General features: G+C 46.2%; 2 protein-coding genes across 3 annotated transcripts; both read right to left on the bottom strand.

Moving 5' to 3' along the window:
• Positions 1-3,975: 3,975 nt before the first annotated feature.
• LOC133373777 (zinc finger and SCAN domain-containing protein 31-like) lies at positions 3,976-11,604 on the bottom strand. Of its 2 annotated transcripts, none has more exons than XM_061603968.1 (4): positions 11,498-11,604; positions 7,981-8,858; positions 6,723-6,828; positions 3,976-4,966 (listed from the first exon to the last, which is right to left on the bottom strand). In XM_061603968.1, exons 2-4 carry the CDS (start codon positions 8,740-8,742, stop codon positions 4,575-4,577), a joined length of 1,260 nt encoding a protein of 419 aa, XP_061459952.1. In that variant the 5' UTR covers positions 8,743-8,858; positions 11,498-11,604; the 3' UTR covers positions 3,976-4,574. The 2 variants fall into 2 exon arrangements, with proteins under 2 accessions (XP_061459952.1, XP_061459953.1); XM_061603969.1 differs by lacking the exon at positions 11,498-11,604 and adding an exon at positions 10,692-10,878.
• A 3,788-nt stretch (positions 11,605-15,392) lies between these two features.
• On the bottom strand, positions 15,393-21,219 carry RPL35 (ribosomal protein L35). The gene is made up of 4 exons (XM_061604258.1): positions 21,112-21,219; positions 18,901-19,037; positions 17,572-17,653; positions 15,393-15,606 (listed from the first exon to the last, which is right to left on the bottom strand). Exons 1-4 carry the CDS (start codon positions 21,112-21,114, stop codon positions 15,457-15,459), a joined length of 372 nt encoding a protein of 123 aa, XP_061460242.1. The 5' UTR covers positions 21,115-21,219; the 3' UTR covers positions 15,393-15,456.
• Positions 21,220-21,625: the final 406 nt, after the last annotated feature.

Raw genomic sequence — 21,625 nt, 5'->3', positions numbered from 1 at the left:
CAAGGGCAGGGAGACTTTTTGCGTCTGAGGGATGCATTCCTTCATAGGCAACCTTCCGGGGGGGGGGGGAGATTGTTGCACGCCAGTGGCAGACAGGGCCAAAAGCAAAAGTGGGCGGAGGGGCTGCGGGCGACATTCCAGCCCTACGAAAGGTAAGAGGTTTCTGCAGGCGCAGACATGCCTCTCAAGGAAGAGGATATATTCCAGCTGCGCAAAAGCACTCAAGGAGGCCGCTGAGGGGTGTGGCCTACAGAGGGTCCCAAGGGCTGCACAGAGAAGCCTGGGGGATCACGCTGGGCTCCCGAGGCCAGAGGTCCCCCATCCCCCATTTTTACAATAGATGATCAGCCGTTATGCTCAGATGCATCCACACCATATATTTAAAGCACACGCCTTCCTTCCTTTTTTTTTTTTCAATAATTTTTATTCAGATTTTCATAAAACATACAAGACAAAATCATAAAACATTCAAAGACAAAAAACAAAATCAAAAATAGTTAAACAAAAAGAAAAAAAGAAAAGAAGAAAAAAAAAAAAAACAAAAATAAAAAATAAAGAGTAAAATATTGACTTCCCATTTGTCAAAGATCAAATCAGTTATAAGTCTATAATATATAGCAATCCTGTCTCTTAAGTCATATTATAAAATCACTTTCCTCCAGTAGTTATCTTACTTAATCATCAAATCTCATAAACATTACTTTATTCTTTCCACAAAAAGTCAAAGAGAGGTTTCAATTCTTTAAGAAATATATCTATCAATTTTTTTTTCCAGATAAGCATATCGATTAATCCATCTCATTACTAATTATGATAATCTTATTGTCATAACCATAGTCAAAATAAACATTTCAATTAATCCATCACATCAGAATCTGTTAGGTTCAGTAATTTCAGTAGCCATTGTTCTATTATCTCTATTAGTTCCATTTTCCATCTTCCATCTTCAGTAGTCTTGTTAAGTCCAGTAATTTCAATATCCAATCTTCCATTATCAGTATTCCATAATAATCTTGCTGTCAAAGCCATAGTCATATAATAAGAGTCTGATGGGAATTACCTCTATCCCAAATATTTTCTTGCCATCCATTCTGAATAAGTTGCTGAAATACTGCTGTAAAATCATATCTCTGTTCTTTTTTTCAAAATACACTGGGTCATCTCTTAAAAGTTTTTCCATTGTCACATGGCTGCAGTTAATTCCATAGATTTTCTCTATATTGGGCTCCATCACATCATTCCAGTCCAGAAGATAATCCATGCCATTAATAACTTTATCTCTAGAATCTTCATTAATTTCTTCAGAGATAACATTGAGTTCCAAACAATAGATTTTATTTCTAAAGTCCATAGACTCCAAATCTTGTTCCTGTTCCACGTTTGTTCCAATCTCCGGGATCTCCTCTCTCACAGGGACCCCTATTCCAGTCTCCAGGGTCTCCTCTCTCACAGGGACCCCTATTCCAATCTCCGGGGTCTCCTCTCTCACAGGGACCCCTTCCAGGGTCACCTCTCTCACAGGGACCCTTATATCTTTAATCTCCTGCTTCATTTTACTCAATTCAATTTTCGTTATCTCAATCTCATTCATTATTCTCTGAAACATAGTTATTTCCAGATTCTCAGCCACTTTCTTAATTGCCATTTTAAAAGAAAAATATAGGAAAACCACTTCTTATTTCAGCAACAATTGGGTTAATACTCCAAACTTGGTGACATCACAGTATAAACAGAGCAGACAGCCTTATCTCTCCAATAGTTAAGTAAACAAAATGCAGTTCCCAGGATCGAAGCAATTAATGGCAATCGTCAAGAAACAGATTCGTCAAAATAAAATAGACCAAAAAGAGAGTAGTCTCAAAACAGTATAATATTTTTCAAAATAAAAATCTGGAATAGAAATCCCTCTTCTGTGTGTATCTTTAGAATGCAAATCCAGGACAGCTTTTTGCAACAAAAACAGAGATAAGCTATTAATTAGTGCGTAGCAGAGAGAAGTTACGGCTCCCCAGTGAGATGTCAAAAACCGATCAATCTGGCAAATCTCTTTTAAACAGCAACAATTTAAGTCAAGTAAAAGAAAAATATAGAAAGAAGGGTGCTTGCCTGTTAGTGCGTTCTCTCTTAGAAGATAAGATGAACGTTCGCTTTAACAGATAGAGCTTGCTGTTGAAAATCCGTCCCACCTTCGTCGGCTGGACCTCGTCCCATAAATTAATGAGATCTGGTCGTCCCAACAAAAATAGGCTTTGAGGTTAATCTCTTCGTTTCTCCCTACCCGGGAGAAGTTTAATCAGTCAAAAAAAAAAGAAAAAACTGACTGATATATCTGAATAAGCTTCTTTTGAGGCAGGAGCCCGTCTCAAAAGCAGGCACAGGCTAAGTCACCCTTCCCGGAAGTCTGCACACGCCTTCCTTCCAAAGAATCCGGGGAACTGTAGTTTGCCAAGGGTGCTGGGAACTGTAGCGCTGCAAGGGGTGAACTGCAGCTTCCAGGATTCCGGGCAGGGAGGGGGAGATGCTTTGTTCTTTATTTATTTAATTTATTTATTTATTAGGCTTATACCCTGCCCGACTAGCAATAGCTCTCTGGGTGGTGAACAGCAGAATAATACAATAGATACAAGAAGAAAACAATACAGTGCAAAAATCCAATTTAAATTATAATAAGTTAAAAGTACAGTTAAAATGCTTTGGGAAAGAGGAAGGTTTTAACTTGGCGCCGAAAAGATGACAATGTATGGCACGGAGGAGGCCCTTGTGTCTGTCAACTGCCTTAGCCTCCAGCCCTAGAGGAAAGGCAACCGATGTTAATCTCCCAAAAATGGCATCAGCAGGGTCTACTGGCTCCCCGCCTCTGCCCTCCAGCCTGGAATGAGACATCCAGATTCTCAAGGTCAGGCACTGAGGCAGCTTCCGCTAGAGGCCTGAGGGGCGGTGGAGAGGAGTCTCTGGCACGAGCCACAAGGAAAGAAGTGCTTTCCCTGAGCGGCATGCTGACATCTACTTTGTGTGTTTTGCCCGTAGCCTGCAGGGCCGGGCCGTCTGTCGGACGCTAAACTGGACACCGCAGCACCCACGAGCAAAAGATGCTTGACCTTAGCCCAGCCTGTCCAGCTGGATCCGGTCCTGAGCTCCATGGCACAGTGGAGGGGAAATGGCATGGGAGCACAATGCCATTGCAGAATAGATCCTCCTTGCTCTGGCGAGTGAATGAGGTGATGACGAGTCTTTCAAGTTCATTTGTGAGAGCTTGAAAATTTAATGAAAGGCTTTTTAAGCTAGAATCGTTTGGTAGTGACGACCGCTGCTGCTTCTGCGCTTTCATTTTCACCTGCTTCTGTTCTTAGTAACAGGCACTCATTTATTATTTTATTACAGAGATGGGGAGCCTTTTGCCAGCCCAAGGGCCGCACTCCCCAGAAGGGAACCTTCCAGGGGCTGCATGGCAGCGATGGGCAGGTCTAGGGGCAAAGCGGGCAGGGCGATCAGTGTGACATTTGGACATGGCTTTGTTTCAGCCGTGCAAAAATAAATAAAATAAAATTGGAGGTTTCCATATGTACACACGCCACAGGCCTCTCTCTCCATCTGGGCCAGCAAGAGGGATCATCAGGGATACAGCCCAGCCAGGCAAAAGCACTCAAGGAGGGTGCAGAGCAGGGCTGTGGAGGGGTGTGGCCTGGGAAGGGGTGTGGCCTATGGAGAGTCCCAAAGGCTGGACAGAGAGGTTTACAAGGCTGCATCTGGCTCCTGAGAGTGAAGTTCCCCACCCTTGTACAACAAAAACAACTATTATTACTACTACTACTACTACTCGCTGTTCACCGGTAGGTCCCAGGGTGGGTCACAACAACACAAAATACACCACATTAAAAACAGTTTAAAGCAAATTACATTCACAACTAGAAAGGGTCCTAAAAATATACATCTCAAGCGTCAAAAGCCAGGGTGAAGAGGCACACCTTCATACATGATGCATGTATTGTTTTTATCATTGGGCCTGTAAGCTGCCTTAAGGTTGGAAAGGCAATTCTACATTAATGTCAAAAAATAAACAAGCAATGGACTTCTTGGTAAAACAAAAATGAAATGCGTTTATTTCACATGATTTCTGCTGGCCACGGGAACATAGGGCACTATACCAGGTCAGGCTATTTATCCATCTATTATTATCTACCTTGACACTCCAGAGTTTCAAGCAGTCGTTCCCTTCATCTGCTGATTTGACCCTTTTAAACTGGGGATGCCAAGGACTGAGCTTTGGACCTTCTACATGCCAAGCAGCTACTCCAACGCTCCTCCCTCCCAAAGAGCTACGCAAGCCACTTAAGTCCCAGACTTCATCAGGCCAAGCACCCACATCATCCCAGCTTTGTTGTCTTTCTCTCAGCCTTGAGGACTAGAAACTTGTTTCATTTTGAACATTCAAAAAAAGAATCTCAGGGTGTTCAACTCTGCACCAGTTTCTGTGTTTTGTGACATGCAGTCATTGATTTAAGACACAATCCTTAGGGACATCCAACACCCACACCATAGCACCTGCTGTTTCAATCCAGTCTGTGAGCCAGGTGCTAGCGTTTATGGAGTCGGTGGTGCTGTGCTAAACTAGAGTTCCGCGTGAAGCCTTTCCCACATTCCTTGCACTTAAAAGGTTTCTCCCCGGAGTGTCCCCGGTGGTGGCGGTACAGAGCCGAGCACAGGCTGAAGGTCTTCCCACACTCCTGGCACTGGTAAGGCTTCTCCCCCGTGTGAATTCTCTGGTGCTTGATGAGGTCCGAGCTCTGCCGGAAGCGCATCTCACACTCGGTGCACTGGTACCGTTTCTCGGCCATGTGGCTCTTGAGATGCTGGTGAAGGGCTGAAGCGTCGCTGAATTCCCACCTGCATTTGGGACACTGGTACGGCGTCTCTTCGGAGTGACTACTCTCATCCCCAAGAACCTCAGTGAGGATCATCTTGCTACCTGCAGGGGAAAAAACAAGCTATGCTTCAGCTTATTCCCTGTCCTGAAAAGCAATGAGTAATAATCACTGGGAGAAAGGTAATGCAAGAGTTGGAGGTAGTGAGCAATTTAGGCTTACTGGCAACTCTCAATTGCTTTGAACTCAGCAGGCATAGAATACAAGCTGCAATAAGATCTCAGCCACCCTATGTTGTTGAATACTATTGCCCACCAAATACCATTGTATGTCATCTAGCATACGGTGTCAACTACTAAATCTTACTGCATGTCAAGTATCAACTTCTGATATACAGTCAGATACTAAATACGATTGCATGCCATTTATCAAGTATTAAATACCATTGCATGTTATCTATCATAGATACTAAAAAGTCAGAGTATCAAACACAAACATCACTGCATGTCATCTCTAATATATTGTGAAATATTAAATATAATTGCATGTCAGTCATTGCACATTAAAAACCATTATAGTCAGCTATCAAACAAAATATCTGAGTTGTATCCAAGTATGTTCCACTAAGAGTAGATCCACTGAAATTAATGTACCTAAGTTAGTTATGTGCATCAATTTCAGTGGGTCTGCTCTCTGAAGGACTAACCATGGATACAGCCCATTATTATTTTAATATTAAATACTAAACACTAACATATTAACTATCATATATTATGAAATCCTAAATACCACTGCATGTAAAGTATAAAATACTAAATTTGCAATCTTAATCCCACTTGGGAATAAGACCCATTGAATTCAATGGGACTTTTGTTTATTACATTTCTATCGCACCTTTCCTCCCAGGAGCTCAAGGCGGTGTGCAAACATGGTTCTCCCCCACCTGATTTTATCCTCACAACAACCCTGTGAGGTAGGTTAGGCTGAGAGACAGTGACTGATCCAAGGCTACCCAGCGGACTTCATAGCTGAATGGGGATTTTAACCTGTTTCTTCCAGGTCTAGGGATGGCTGAGAAATTCAATTCAGTTCGCATTTCAAATTCACACTTTCCAAAACACTGTGAGAACTGAAAAATGGCCATCCTTTGACATTTGCATTTTTCCAAATTTTCCATGCAATTCTCCAACCAAACAACATTTACAAAAATGCATATATTAGGGAGAAATGTGCATAAAATGAATATATTAGTAAAAATAGCATACAAAAATGCATTATATTAGGAGAAATTTGAACCCTGGTCTCTCAGGTCCTAGGCTGGCACTCTAACCATTATACTGGCACTCCTGAGTAGATATGGTTAGGCCTGCAGCCTAATACAATTGTGCGTCAGCTACTGAATAATGTCACCTATCAATGTTCAAATATCAAATAATTGGAATGAAACATCAAAGCGTCAAAAGGCGGAAATCAAACATCATGGATTTCAAACACAGATATTGAATATTTGGATAATATCCAACCTAAAGGCTGGGATCCCAAACATACGTAGTAGTGAGTAAGCCCCATTGCACACGGCTGGACTTATGTCAGGTTAAACATTCACAGGATTGCTTTACAAGGGCTGCGTAAGAAGGGATTTTGAAGAGCAAATCCGTTTTGGCTGAACTCTGGAACGTTTGTGTAGATAGTTTATCTTGAGGGAAACTGGAGAATGGTACTTCCTTCCCACCGGATGAGAAGATTATCTGAGCTCCACATTCCTAACATTTCTGACGCCAGGCAGGCAAGGAAATCTAAGATGAAGGCAGACCAGAAAAGTGATCACGTCCTAAATCCACAGCTCGGACAGCTTCTTACCTTGCAAGTAATTGTCCAAATCACTGTTTAGCTCTGCTACCTCCTGGGAGTCAAAACTCTGATTCACTTCTGCTGGCTTTTGCTCCAGCATATCTGCAACCAGTCCCTGGAAGAAGAAAAAAAGAGTACTATGTCCAAGATGGCTGTGTGTGTCCAGAACAGGAACGAGGGAGAAATTCAATTCAGTTCGCATTTAAAGCTGAATCTGTCAAATTTGCACTTTCCAAAACAATGCGAAAATTGAAATGCAGCCGTCTGTCGAAATCTGCACTGATCCAAATGTTGCCGTACAGTTCTCTAACCAAAGAAAGTTTGCAAAAATGCACGTATGAGGGGAAAGGGTGCATAAAAATGAACATGTGAGTGAAAATGGCGTGCAAAAAAATCAAAGGGATTATATTAGGCAAAACTGTTCGCAAAAATGTGTGCCTAGGTCAAATCTGCATGCAAAAATGTGTGTGTTAGAAGAAATTTAAATCGCAAATTGCTGCAGAAATCCGGACAACCAAATTTCAGCTTGGAAAAGTGAAAAGCGAAGAGCACCAAAACAGACAGATCCGACCATCCCTTGCCCAAAGGGTCAATTCCCCTTAACCCTGCAGCCACCACAACCACCACAAAAGGAACACTGAAGGATGCAGATTTGCACCCTACTTGCTTAGAACTGAGCAAAGCACATTCTGCAGGGGAACCCTACGTTTAGATCTGCCATTGCATTTTACTTTTCCCCAAAGCAGCTGCAGGGCCCACAGTCTGAATCTGGATTGTGTGCGCGTGCGCACGGGGAACGTTTAGCACATTTCCTCCTGCTTATTTCCCAATGTGACCCCCACCCCTCTGAGCTGCAATGGGAATTGTCTCGTGGAATCAAGTGTGGGAGGCAACGGGTGCAAATGGGGAGCACCGAACTTAAACTGAAAGAAATCATAGGAACATACCAACCTGCCTTATACGAAGTTAGGATGGTGGTCTATCTAGCTCAATATTGTCTGCACTGACTGGCAGCAGCACTCCAGACTTTCAGACTGGGGAGATTCCCAGCCCTACCTAGAGATGCCGGGGATGGAACCTGGGACCGCCTGCACGCAAAGCAGATGCTCTGTCACAGAATCATTTGTCTGTCTAAACAAGCGAAGACTCTAGTCCTCATGATTCTGAGCTGCAGTCCTTTCCCCTAAATTAAAACTGACGGGTTCGTCTATCCCTGACGTGTGCAATCACGTGCACCAAATCGAAAGCTGTTTCTCCATTCTCTCACCTGTTCCTCTCGCACCTTTGCCTCTTGATGCGTCTGCAAGAAATCTTCCACCAAGGCGACTGCTTGCAGACATGTCTCGGGGTTTTGTTCGTGGACCCACTTCTGGAATTTGCCTGGTAAAATGGTCAAGAACTGCTCCAGAACCAGCAATTCTAGGATCCGCTCTTTTGCGTGTCTCTCCGGCTTCAGCCACTGGTAGCACAGCGCCTGGAGTTGCATGCAAACCTCCAGAGGATGCTGGGCCTCCTGGTAGCGGAACTGCCTGAAGCGCCGGCGTTGCGCCTCAGCAGTGATGTTGAAGCTTTTCAAGATGGCTGCCTTCAGCTTCTCGTAGTCCTTTCCCTCACAGACACCCACAGAACAACAGGCCTCTTGAGTTTTTCCACTAAGGGCCGGCACAAGCCGAGAAGCCCACTCTTCCCGTGGCCACTGACAGGCCTCGGCCACCCGCTCAAACGTGGCCAAGTAGGCCTCAATATCGTCCCTCTGGGTCAACTGAGGGATGTGTAGGTTGTCCCAGGCTGGGGTTGCTGCAGCCTGTTGCGCCCTCCACGGTTGGGCTGCCAAGCCGCAAAGCATTCCCCTTTCTGCTGGTTCCTGCTTCTCTGCTAGCCGTAAGGGAAATCCCAAAAACTCTTCCAGCAGGACTGTCCTTTGTCCCTTCCCGAAAGCAAGGCTTGCACGGGCTTGTTCTTCCACTTCAGTGGTTTGATCTTGCTGACTCTGAAATGAGAAATCTCCAGCGACTGCCAAGCCAGCCATTTCGTTTTCCAGGAGATGTGGGGTGGGTGGATGCCCTTGGCGCCCTTCTTGAACTTCTCAGTCCTTTTGAGGGAATTTCTTTAACTCTGCTCTTGGGTCGGCACAGCTCACAACACCTGGGAAGAGGGCAAGGGCAGGGCCCGTTAGCAACACAACAGAATATTTTGTTTGTTTGTTACATTTATATCCCGCCTTTCCTCCAAGGAGCCTAAGGTGGCGTAAACATGGTTTTTCCCCCTCCCGATTTTATCCTCACAACAACCCTATGAGGTAGGTTAGGCTGAAAGGCAGCGACTGGCCCCGAGGTCACCCAAGCAGCTTTGTGGCCGAGTGGGAATTTGAACCGTGGCGTCCCAGGTCCCAGTCCGACACTGTAACCGCTACATCACACTGACTCTCATAGGAGCACCAAAAACTGCCTTCTGCCCATTCGGACTGTTTGTTCATCTGGTACTGGCTGCCCATTTGGTACCGGGCCAAGTTCAAGCTTCTAGTTTTGGTGTACAAAGCGAAGCCCTATACAGTTTGGGACCAGGATACCTGAAAGACAGTCTTATCTCTTGTATACCCAGTCGATCACTGCGCTCTGCAGGTGAGGGCCTCCTGCAGACACCATCTTATCAAGAGGTCCATTGTGCACAACATAGGAAACGGACCTCTAGTGTGGCGGCACCTACCCTGTGGAATTCCCCACCCTTAAATATTAGGCAGGCGCCATCTCTTGCTACCTTTTCGGCATCTGCTGAAGACTTTCCTCTTTCAACAAGCCTTTTGAGACCTGGCCCAGTCTGCGTCTGTGTTGGAATTGCTTTTTAATATGTTCTTAAACCTTCTTTTAAAAATGTTGTTGATCTTAGATGTTTTGAAAGCTTTTTTTAAGTAACGTTTTTGAAGATGTTTTGTTTGAATGTGTTTTAAAGTTTGTTTTTACGTTTTAATGGTTTTGGTGCTTTTGTTTGCTGCCCTGGGCTCCTGCTGGGAGGAAGGGCGGGATATATATCAAATAATTAATAATTAATAATAACAACAACAATGATAATAATAGTACAGTATTGTACTGGGTCCCCTTTGGGAGGAAGGAGGGGGTAGGAAATAATAAATAAACAAATACTCCATGGACACTGCAGGCCTAGGGGCTGGATGTGGCTTTCTGGGGCTTTCCTCCATCTGCCCCACAGCCTCCCCTCTGCTCTGCCCCGTGCAGAAATTGGCCTTGAAAGCAACCTTTGACTGGAACCCTTGAAGCCTGTCTTCAAGGCAGCATATGCACTGTATGTGTCCACCACATGACTCCCCCCCCGAGAATCCTGGGAACTGTAGTTTGTTAAGGGTGCTGGAAGTTGTAGCTCTGCGAGGGGATCCTTCCCAGGGTTCTTTGGGGGAAGCTATGCATGAGCCCAAGACTAACAGATCTGTGGATTTTTACTTACGTGTTCCTCGCACTGAATTATAGGATTTTATTGTATATATTTATATTTTTTTCTGTTGTACACCGCCCGGAGAGCTATGCTAGTTGGGCGGTATAGAAATTTAACAAATAAATAATATAAATAAATAAATAACAGGCGGCCATAGGAGGGAGATGCTTTTGAGGGGGTCACAGTTAGGAAAGGAAGCGTTAGCCCTCCGCTTCCCATACGCTGCAACCCCCCAACTTTGCCAAAAATTGCGAGTATCACACAGTAATTAGAAATGGAAACATGGGCCCCCACAGGGGTAGGGTGGGGGCAAGGGGAAGTTTAGCAAAGCAGTTCGTGAACAAGGAACTGTACTCTGAAACGCATCTTCAAACACCGTCGCTAAGAGGAACAAGGAAGGAGGAACTGGCCAACCACTTTAGCTCAGAAGGGCAGCCTAGTTCCGTGGAACAGGAAATTCGGAGGGAAAAATATAGACAAAAAAATCCCCTTTGCTTTATGAGCAGTAAAAGGCCAGACAGAATCACCCACCCTAAAGGTGCTCTTGTGCCTTTTGACAACCCTCCGACACCCAGAAATTGTTGCAGCTTTTCCCGTTGGTTTTATCTTTGCGCCAGGAAAACCTTTGCTTGCCATAATCTTGTGGGCCAAGCGTTAAAAGGCAGACGAGCAGGAAAACAGGTGTATCTGTGTATACACACATGCACATATAGGCAAGGCATGGAAGCTGTAACACTGAGAAGCAACTGGCGAAAGACCAGACGCACGCACACAGCAAACTGTAAATTGAGCCAAGCCTTCGCAGGGTGTGGCCCCAGAATGTTTGTGGTTGCATCAGAGATGTGCCTCTGAGCACACGTGAGCACCTTTCCATAACCATGGATGGAAACGCACAGCAGCCCATAAACGTCTAGGCTGGGTGGAAGAGGAGGGTTGCTCTTGTGCCTTTAACAGCAGGAGACAGTGCAGAGATGAAGACTGCATACATAAAAGTACCCTCTTCTCTGCAGATATTAAAAAGGCACAGGAACCTCTTGCACATCTCAGAGGTAACATACGCTCCCCCCTCCGCAAGCTTAAGCCTGCCACGACCCATAACTGGAAGGAGGGGGCAGTGCTGTTAGTACTTTAGCAGTACTATCATTTTGCCATCCTTGTTGAAATGTTGTTCCAGCCAATGGGCTGGCACCTGCCAGGTCCACTTTGATAGCCCCGATTTCTGCAATCCAACTTCACTTGCCCAGTCTTGCTCCACCCTCAGACCCACTGTACCCAGGCCCACCCACATTCGGCCACACTCCCAACCTTCTTTTGACCCATAAGCCCCTACCACTTACCTAGCCACCAGCCACCGCAGCTGGAAACGTGATTTAGTTTGTGGAGGGCGGAGCAGGGAGGCGCCGTGGTTGTCAATGAAAGCAGAGGGGTGTGTACACACAGCCATGTGCCTGCACCTGTTCATGCTTATCACTGTGCGTTCTCTCTAGCAAGACAGCCCTCTTTGATATTAACTCTTAACATGGCTCAGATCAAGGGCAATCCTTTTTCTGGAGTTAGGAGCCTTCCCAGACAGGGATACTCAGAATGAAGCGACTCTCAGCTTTCAGAGTATGGTTGGCGGAGCGGTTAAGAACGCTGGACTAGGAGCTGGAAGATCAGGGTTCAAACCCCCGCTCAACCATGAAGCTCATTGGGTGACCTTGGGCCAGTCCGTCTCTCAGACTAGCCTACCTCACAGGGCTGTTGTGAGGATAAAATGAGAGGGGAAATTATGTATGTCACCTTGGACTCCTGGAGGGAAAGGTGGGATAAAAATGGATAAACAGAAAAGTCTATGGTGCTCACGGCTGGAGAGGTATCATTGAAAGACAAATGCCAGCTCACATCTCAGAAGACAGGGATGCGGCCAAATGAGATTGCTAGTGGTGAAGGCTTAAGGGCTTGCATAACTCCTATGCACAACAGTAGAATGAGACAACCCACTACATAATTGACATAGATTGTGTAATTTAGAGTGCCTTGGAGTTTGTGTTTTCCAAAAACATTGGTTACAACTTCCGACGACAAAAAATATGCTTTGCAATTAAGTGCCCATAACTTTGTTGAATACAAAAAGCTGCAGATACTGGGGGTTTTTTGGTGAGCTGTGCAGTTGTGAGAGCCAGTGTGATAGGATGGGTAGTACACAGGGTAAAACAGAGGTGGGTAACCTGTGGCCCTTGAGATTTTGTTAGACTATAGTTCCCAGTGATTATGCTGATAGGGGCTGATGGGAGTTGGGAGTCCAACAGGTTCCCCACCCAACTTACCAGAAGCAGTACTTCTTACAAGATCCTTCGGAAATTAAGACATTGTTAAATCTAAACTCCTGGATAGCTGAAGTCCAACATCATGGAAAACAAACTACAAATTCGTATGCCAGCAATTCAGTCTCCGGCGAGAAGATCCAAGATTGGTCCAAGATCAGAGGCAGATGAGCCACTATCAGAGGACAAGACCAAGTGAGCTAGAGCAGGTGTCGCCAACATGGCGCCCTCTAGATGTTGTGGACTACAACTTCCAAGAGCCCATGCCGGCACAGCAAACGGCTTGGGAGTTGTAGTCCAAAACAGCTGAAGGGCACCGCATCAGTTCTGGCCGAGCTAGACCCATAGTCTGACTCACTCCTACTGGGAGGAAGGGCAGGATATAGATCTAATAAATAAAAAATAATGTAGCCTCAGGTGCCCAATGGCTTCCCCTTCCCTTTGGCGAGACAATGAAAAATGAGAACGTAAGCCTGCTGGATCACGCCAGTGTCCCATCTAGTCCGGCATCCTGTTCTCCTAGTGGCCAACCAGATGCCAGTGGGAAATGCGCAGAACCTGAGTGCAACAGCGGTCTCCCCACTTGCGATGCCCAGCAACTGGTATTCAGAAGCATACTGCCTTTGACCGTGGAGGCGGTTTAGACATCATGGCCAGTAGCCATAGATAAGGACCTTATGGAGAACAGGGCTATCCTTGTCTACGAGGACCATCACTGTCCCAGAAGGAAACACGCACCATATGAAATCCAGGGTTATTTGCTTCCAGAAAGGAGGTATTTGCCCTTACTTTGGCATCAGAAGGCCATCTGTTCCATTGGAAAAACCTAACATTGGTTAGATTTATATCCTGCCCTTCCTCCCAGTAGGAACTTGGTGTTGAGGCATTACCCTACAACCACGTTAGTTCACCCCCAGAATTCCTCTGGCTTGGACAAAGGTGAGGGAGCATGCCAGTGAAGGTCGTTTATTTTCCTGAATCCTGCCCGCATGGGAGCTTTGTAAATTGTTTCTTTCAGACCTGTGTCTGACCGATGCTATGGTCATGCCTTCCATTGTATTTCCTCCCTGTCCTACTCAAGAATCAGGCTCCCTGCATTGCAGATACCTTAAGCTTATAAAGAAAGTTATCACCCTGGGCTCCACTGGGAGCAAAGGCAGGATATAAACTGACTGAATGAGGATAACACTCGCATTACACCAGCTCAGCCAGCTGATGGGAGTTGTAGCCCAGAACATCAGGTTGGCCAAGGCTGCATTGGGCAAAGTGAGCGGCAGCTTGACTGTTATCACTTCCAATGGGGGATTACATTTTTAAATTACTTTTTTTTTAAAAAAAAAGCACCTCCCTGGATGCAATAAACTAGCAACTGACACATCAGAGAGAAAGCTATATTGAACTTCTCTCTCCTGTGCTGATTTACGGCACCTTATCTGCAGTCTCAGATGGCACAGTCCAGAATTCTATCATCTCAGTCTCCATAATACAGGCTTAGCCAACCTGGTGCCCTGCAAATGATTTGGACTGCAACTCCCATCAGCTTGAGGCAGCATGGGCAACTGACAGGGATTATGAAACTTGTAGTCCAAAACATTTACAAGGAACTCGATTGGTGAAGGCTGGCATAATACATAACATTGACTGATTTAGCTACTGTCAGTCTTCACTGCCTCTGGGCTTGTCTTAGTTCTCAGAGACCAAACACCAGCAGTCAATCTGAATAATTCTCTCCACTACGTCAATCTCATTCACCACCTGCTTGTTACATATTTAAGTATACCCTGAAGCACATTACTGGTCTACCTAAGCTTGTCATTCGAAAGATTCTTGGGAGCAGCACAACCTCATATCTTTGCCAGCACAAAAGGGGTCTCCAATTTCCACTCTGTCATTGTAACAAGTCACAGATTGTAAGCTCCTCTGGACAAAGACCTGTTTTCTTGCACTTTGCAAAGCACCACGTGCACATTGATGGTGCTTTGTAATGAAATAACGGCCAACAGATACTGACAGAATTGTCAGATAGTCTTCCTGCCTTTTTGAGAAGCCTCTCAATCAAAACATCAGGACCAAGGTAGATCACTGGTTCAGCTGCAAGGGTAACCCCCCCCCACAAGTGAATACCATCAGGCATGTTTATAGAGGGCTGGTTCACTTGCCAACAAATACATGAGCAAAGCCTTGGGCTCCCCTTGCCAGTGCAGTGTTGTATGCAAACCAGAGATTAAGCAGAATTTGTTTAAGCCGTAGTTTCCAAAGAAGCCAATTTACAAATTATCCTTGCTGGATGGAGCTGATGGATGTTGTAGCCCAACAATATCTGGAGGGCAGCAGCTTGGAGAAGGCTGACCCAACTCATGGGCTAGCCCTACTTGTGGACCAGCCCATAGTCACCCACATCTCTTTCACAAAGAAGGGCGCTCAACTATGGATATGTTCCTTTTGCGTACTTTGTTAAAAGAATACCACCTGATTGCATTCATGTGTGAAACATCCATAGGAACATGCCTTAAACAGAGTTAGGCCATTGATCTAGCCAGCTCAGTACTGTCTACACTGCCAGGCCAGAAATTGAACCTGGAACCTTCTGCATGCAAAGTAAATGCTCGAACGCTGAGCTATAGCCCTTCCAGCAAATCAGATCTTACAATGTGACATGGCTTGTGAGAAAGGAAATAAATAGCACTCTGGTCTTCTTCCGATTTCCTGATGCAACATCACACAGCAACAAGACCAAGTCTTTTTTAAAAAATTAAAGATTCATTGACTCCACGCTAGTGCCTCAAAGCCTCCACCTCTGTCAGGATATCCTACGTGATGGTATTATTCTGAAAAGCGTAGGGGAAGTTGTAAAAAAAGAAGCTAAGGGTGACCCTCTTGGAGCTGCAAGAAACCACGTCAAGAAGATGCTACCACGGCAAAGAGCTTCCAAAGACAAAACACCTTTAATGGGAAAATGGTAGCCGGTGGACCAGTTGCACACCCAAGGCTCATGCCTTCACGGCATATTTCCGAGGGGGATACAGGCGCTCTTTCCGCTGCTGCTTCTTCGTCTTCAGACCCTCTTCGTGCTTGTTTAGCCTGCGCCGCATGGCACGCGTCTTCTTAGGCCTCAAGTCGAGAGGTTTGTATTTCTTGCCCTGTTTGCAGAGACAGAAGTCAATCTCAGAAACGGGATGCTAGAGACAACACAGGCAAACTGCAGTCTGCAACGCTGAGCGCACAAAAATGCCCACACCTCTGCATCAGGCAGGCTCGGACAACAAGACATCCCTGGCCGCCTGAGGCAAACGCAGGCCCAACAAAGGCGATCAACGGCTGGAAGTCATGGTGCCTTTGTTTTATTTCTAGAACTATTTCTATACAGCCCTATCATAAAATATCAAGGCAGCGCACGATGTTAAAACACAAAAAGCCATTTAAAAATAAAAAACACAGAGAATCATTAATGCAACTGGCTCATCAAAAATAAAAACTAAAACAGCCACAAAGGCCTGTTGACATAACAAGCTCTTCAAGAGACACCTGACAGTCAAAAGGAAGGATGCCTGCTCACTTTCTACTGGAAGAGTGTTCCACAGAATGGGATCAGTGACATTAAGTGCTCAACTTCTATTTGAGGCCAGTTGGGCTTCTGTTAACATGGGGGACAACCAACAGCACTCCTCTGGATGACCTCAGTGATCAAACTGAGATACAAGGGCCCAGGCGGTCCTGAAGGTATCGATGCTACCTCCAGGATTTGAGGCACCACGCTTCTGAACACCAATTGTTGGAGAATAGGGTGTGTGTATGGAGAGCCGATTTAGAGATTTCAGATTATCTGCATTTGGCTATGCAGAAAAATGTTGGCTTTATTTTGTACGCAAAAGTTTCTGAAGTACACATTTCTCATTTAAACGCATAAAAATAAGTGTATACTTTACAAGGTTTTGCTTACAAAAAGCAAGTCGAACATACCCAAACCACACACAGATTGACTTAGGGCAGGGGTGGGGAACCTGTGTAACCCCTCTGGGTGTTGCTAGACCACAGCTGCCACAATCCCTGACTTTTGGCCATGCTCGCTGGGGCTGATGGGAGTTGGAGTCCAAACAACACCTGGAGAGGCAAAGGTTCCCCACCGTTCATGTACAGCACCAGAACTCTCCCTGCCCCCAATGTTTTGTAATTATAGATTTCCAGAAGACCCACCTCACTGGGCACCATTCCTTCGAAAGGTTCAAGTTACCCAAACGCCCAGACCGACGTGCAGAATTACGCCGCCTTCAAAGGTGTACCTGCTGAACAGCTGCCTAGACCAGACAGGCTAAACCAACACCGTCCAGCAGAAGCTGCTTTAGCAAGTACAGATTCACACTGCATCCACAGGGTTGCGAGCAGTGCTGGGTGTTAGCCTTGCAATAGATAGCACTATGTGGGAAAACCGCCCTTGCCCCCATATTGAGATTATTCATACCTCTCTTAATATTTAGAGAATTTAAGGAACTTGGAGCTTTCCAGAGATAATGGGATGAATGGCCCTAGCTTCAGACCCTATCGGCACTATACATCTAAAGCAGTATTACACCATTTTCAAAAAGTCATAGCTGCCCCCAAGGAATCCTGGGAACTGTAGTTTAAGGGTACTGAGAGTTGTTAGGAGACGCCTGTTCCCCTCACAGAGCTACAGTTCCCAGAGTTCCCTGGGAGAAGGAGTTGATAAACTACTCTGGGCATTGGAGCTTCGTGAGGGTTATAGAGTCTCTTAACAACTCTCAGCACTGTTAACAAATTACAGGTCCCAGGATTCCTTGGGGGAAGCCATGAGTGTTTAGAGTGGTAAAATACTGCCTTAAATGTATAGTGCAGATGAGGCCAGATTCATGTGCATTAAACTCAAAGGGTCTACTTTCGAGAATGACTAACATTGGTTGCAACCCATAATATGAGGCTCCAGAAGTCACGTCACATGCTCTTTAGCTTCGACTGTGGCTACAGCACAAGGCGCTGCCAGGCGTTCACTGGGAGAGTTGTACTGGTTTTGTCTTCTTGAACCCTCGACTGGCATTGCAACAAAAAAAGGCAGGATGCAGAAGAACCGAGAAATGAAGCTTCAGACTCACTTTGTAGAACTTCCTGAGGTTTTCCTTCTGGGTCTGGTTAATGACCGTCAGCACTCTGGCGATGGATTTGCGAACCACCCGGCTGCAAGGGGGAAAGAGACAGACAGGGATCAGGACAAAAGAGCAGCAGGCAGCATTGGGTGAACTTTGCATCCTTGCAACGTGCTGGATGCTTAAATGCACCGCTGTCAATGGATAAATCAGTCAGAAGCACTGTGTGCTAGCTGGGGATCTGGTGTTTCCAATCGTCTCTGGCTTGATTTTCAGCAAAGCGCTAACTACAAAATGGGGAGAAATAATTAGTCCCTACTTTACAGGGTAGCTGTGGGGATCAACTAAGCAAGGATTAGTCGGAAGGGCAACAGCTCAGCAGTAGAGCACCTGCTTTGCATGCAGAAGGTCCCCGCTTCAATCCCCAATGGCATCTCCGGGTAGGGCGGGGAAAGACTCCCTGCTTGACATCCTGGAGAGCAGCTGCCAGCCAGAGTACGCAACACTGAGCCAGACAGACCAATGGTGCAACTCGGTATAAGGCAGCTTCCTATGGTCGTATGATAACACTCTGCACGTTCCGTTGGGCTGCAGCAGAGGGAGATTTGGGAGGCAGGACCACTCTGTCAGCTCCGCTGAAAGACCAGCTCTGCTGGGCTCCTCCTCTCCCTGAACTGGTAATTGCAACTACTGTAACTGTAAGCACTGGTGGCCTGCTTGTTTTCCTCTTCCCTCCTCCCCATTTTTTCTTTTGTGCTGTGTCTTTTAGGTTGCAAGGCTGTGGGCAGGGACTTTTGTAAGCTGCTTCGGGAACTAAGAGTGGTCAAAAAAAGGCTTCAAATAACTGCCATGCCAGTGACCAACACCACTGCAGTGCCACTCAGAGACTTGGGTGGACTAACATAGGACCTGCCATGCTGGACGAGTCCAAAGGTCCATTTAGTTCACCACCGTCTCTAGCTGTGGCTAATCAAACACCACAGGGAGAAATCAAAGCAAGATTAGAATGGTGACATCTTCATTCAGTAACCAGAGGTTTACTCCTTCTGAACAGGGAGACTAAACTCGGTAATCATAGATAATCGTTCTGGACAGACCAGCAATCATGAATTTGCAGCCATCTAAACCAGACGCTATCGGCCTGCTGCTGTGAGAGGCTGCCAGGTATGCATACAACCATAAACGTTTAGCATCTAGGATTGGGGGGAGGCAGCAGCCATTACCAAGAGCAGCAAACATCTTCCCTGCGTGAGGAGGACAAAGAGGGCTGCAGCTAACAACGCCAAACATCCCTACAAACATTCGACACCCAAGTCCTAAAAGAGGCAGAAGACTCACATCTTAGAGAGTTTGGAGGCTGCTCCGCCTGTCACCTTGGCGACACGCAGCTGAGACAGTTCCACCTTGAGGTCATCCAGCTGCTTCAACAGCTCTTCCTTCTTCTTCCCTCGTAAGTCGCGGGCTTTGATCTTGGCCTAGGAAGAAGAACAAAATACAGCACGAGACCCATCAATTACATCTTCCCCTTTGCTCTGTCCTTGAGGAACCATCACGCAGAATCCTCCCACGCTAGGTGCAGAAGGCCACAGGTAATTAGCATGCTGTGAATTTTTTTAAAATAAAGAGACTCTCCTCTTTCCCTGTAGACCCACCAGAGACATATGGTGTGGGTTGGTAAAAGTCAAAATAGCTCCTATTCCTCTGTGCAGGTGTACTTACAGAGGTGTTTGTATGTTGCAGAGCCATGAAATGTGGTATTATTATAGAATTCCACTTCCGGAAATCTCAGCTTTTCAAGTTTTATTTTTAAAAATGGAAGTTTCTAGCCACTTATTGCTGCAAAAAGGGTTGTATTCTTATTTTATGCCAGGTACTGTCAGACCTGACTGCAGGTTTCAGAAATTCAGGTCTAGGGCCTTTTAAGCCCTCCATACAACTGCGCCCTAAAGATAGTGGCAATTCTCCGAGCTCAGCTGCGCTCCTCCCATTCAGTAAAACCTCAGTTCCTTCGCAAACCACAAATGAAGTGACAGCCTCTCCATCAGTGATACCAATTAAGTCACACACTACTTTAGCATTGCTGATCGCCGTAATCCAGATCTATGGGATACTTTCAACGTGGCCCATTCTACCAACTGAACTCTGCAGCCACTACCTGGAGTGAAAAAAAACCCTACTTTTCCCAAGGAAGCATCCTGTGCTTCCAGTTACACATTAGAGCAGGAATAACCAATATGGCGTCCTGGATTATTGCTACCATCAACACTAGTAAGCCTAATGATTTGGGATTATAGCAGTTGTAATCCCAGTACAGCTGAAGGGCACCGTATCAGCTACCCCTGTGTCAGAGTGCCTAGTTTAGGATAACGTGTGAGTAGACTTGGACTTGGGAGTCCAGGGTTCAAATGGCTGCTCAGCTAACTAACTGACATTGGGCCAGTTGCAGTCTCTCAGCTTAGTTTACTTTACAGGGTTGTTGTGTGGATAAAGTGTGGAGGAAGACAGCCGTGTAACAAATGAATGAATAAATGGCACAGCGCATGCTTAGATACATAAAACGTGGAGGAAGAGAGCTGTGTAACAAATAAGTAAATAAATAAATGGCACAGCACACACTTAGATACATGACGTGAGATCGCAGTCTCTCTTCACATGCAGGAAAAAGAACACCCAGCAAGGAAGAAAGTTTGTAGGAAGGGAAAGAGGTTCCTCAGGAAAGATGCACAAACTAAAACAGAGACTGCACCCAACGTAGCTTTACTCAAAGCAGACCCACTGACACAAATGAACCCAAGCCAGCCGTGTGCCTCTATCTAAGGCACCTTCCCATGAGTTTTTCATACGTAAGGGCAATCAGGTGGTGTTTTTTTTAACAAAGTACGTTAAAGGAACATATCCACAGCTGAGCACCCTCCTCGTCTGTGAAGGTGAGATGCAGGCGACTATGGGCTGGTCCACAAGCAGCGCTGAAACACTCGAGAGCCGCCGCCAGTCAGTGCAGGAGTTAACTGGCCCAGCGCCCTGACCTGGTAACAAGGCAGCTTGCTACGTGCAAACGAGGCCTCGGCTCTACCCGCTCAACTTCGCTGCACGCCAAGTTGTCAGCTGGCGATGCAGCCACCGGTGGGGCCAGGCCCAAGCTTCTCGGGAGACCCGCCGACGACACTTTTAAAACAGCAAACCCGGGTATGTCAGCGTGGAAAGTGTGAAAAGGCCTGCATGCAGCCTTGGCGATGAGGAGCTCTAAGCCTTTCCCCCAAAGGCAGCCCCCTCCCACTGACATCTCGCCCAACAAGGAAGGGGAGCCAGCAAGCCATCTTAGTAGCCCTATAAGCTAATCTCCTCCTTCTCCTTCTCCCCACCCGGGGCTCTACATCTTAAGCCTGCCCCAGCGCGGCCTACTCCATCCTCCGATGTGCTCCCCCCATTTCGCTTCGCCTGACACCTCCGGCCTTTCCCCGTCCCATCCGACCCACACCCAGGGCCCCAAACCTCCTTTTCGGAACCGATGGAACCGGATTAAAGTCGCCCCCTCCCCAACGCGCTCACCATGGCAGAGACGAGCGGTCCAGGCGACCAACCGGAAAGGACGGAAGCCGGGAAGGAACAGGAAACCCGAAGGCCGGATCAACCAATAAGCGCATAACGCTCGGGGTGACGGGCGGGGAAAGGAAGACGGAGGGAAGAGCTTTTATTCTCTTCTTTCCCTCTCCTCTCGCAATGGTTTAGCCCGTGTAACCGGATGAGAGGTTCCGCTGCAGCTAGGTGGTGCATTATTTCCACTGTCCCCCCACGAGACTTATGTTAAGCATTTGCATTAAGCGCTGATTAATTTTTGTTGTTATGTGCCTTCAAGTCGATTACGACTTATGACGACCCTATCAATCAGCGACCTCCAAGAGCATCTGTCATGAACTATCCTGTTCAGATCTTGTAAGTTCAGGTCTGTGGCTTCCTTTATGGAATCAATCCATCTCTTGTTTGGCCTTCCTCTTTTTCTACTCCCTTCTGTTTTCCCCAGCATTATTGTCTCTTCTAGTGAATTATGTTTTCTCATGCTGTG

This window comes from Rhineura floridana, chromosome 20 (genome assembly GCF_030035675.1).
Source record: "Rhineura floridana isolate rRhiFlo1 chromosome 20, rRhiFlo1.hap2, whole genome shotgun sequence".
In the NCBI taxonomy this organism is placed as follows: domain Eukaryota; kingdom Metazoa; phylum Chordata; class Lepidosauria; order Squamata; family Rhineuridae; genus Rhineura; species Rhineura floridana.
Note: the sequence above shows the minus strand (reverse complement) of the source record. Positions and strands in the feature narration are given on the sequence as shown.

Excerpts from the sequence above, each read along its gene's own strand:
- LOC133373777 (XM_061603968.1), bottom strand. The coding sequence starts at position 8,742 with ATGGCTGGCTTGGCAGTCGCTGGAGATTTCTCATTTCAGAGTCAGCAA. Across the intron at positions 6,829-7,980 it reads CAAAGGTGCGAGAGGAACAG|GGACTGGTTGCAGATATGCT; the intron begins GTGAGAGAATGG and ends TTCTTCTTCCAG. Across the intron at positions 4,967-6,722 it reads TTTGGACAATTACTTGCAAG|GTAGCAAGATGATCCTCACT; the intron begins GTAAGAAGCTGT and ends TTTCCCCTGCAG.
- RPL35 (XM_061604258.1), bottom strand. Across the intron at positions 17,654-18,900 it reads GCCTCCAAACTCTCTAAGAT|CCGGGTGGTTCGCAAATCCA; the intron begins GTGAGTCTTCTG and ends TCCCCCTTGCAG. Across the intron at positions 15,607-17,571 it reads ACCTCAGGAAGTTCTACAAA|GGCAAGAAATACAAACCTCT; the intron begins GTGAGTCTGAAG and ends CTCTGCAAACAG.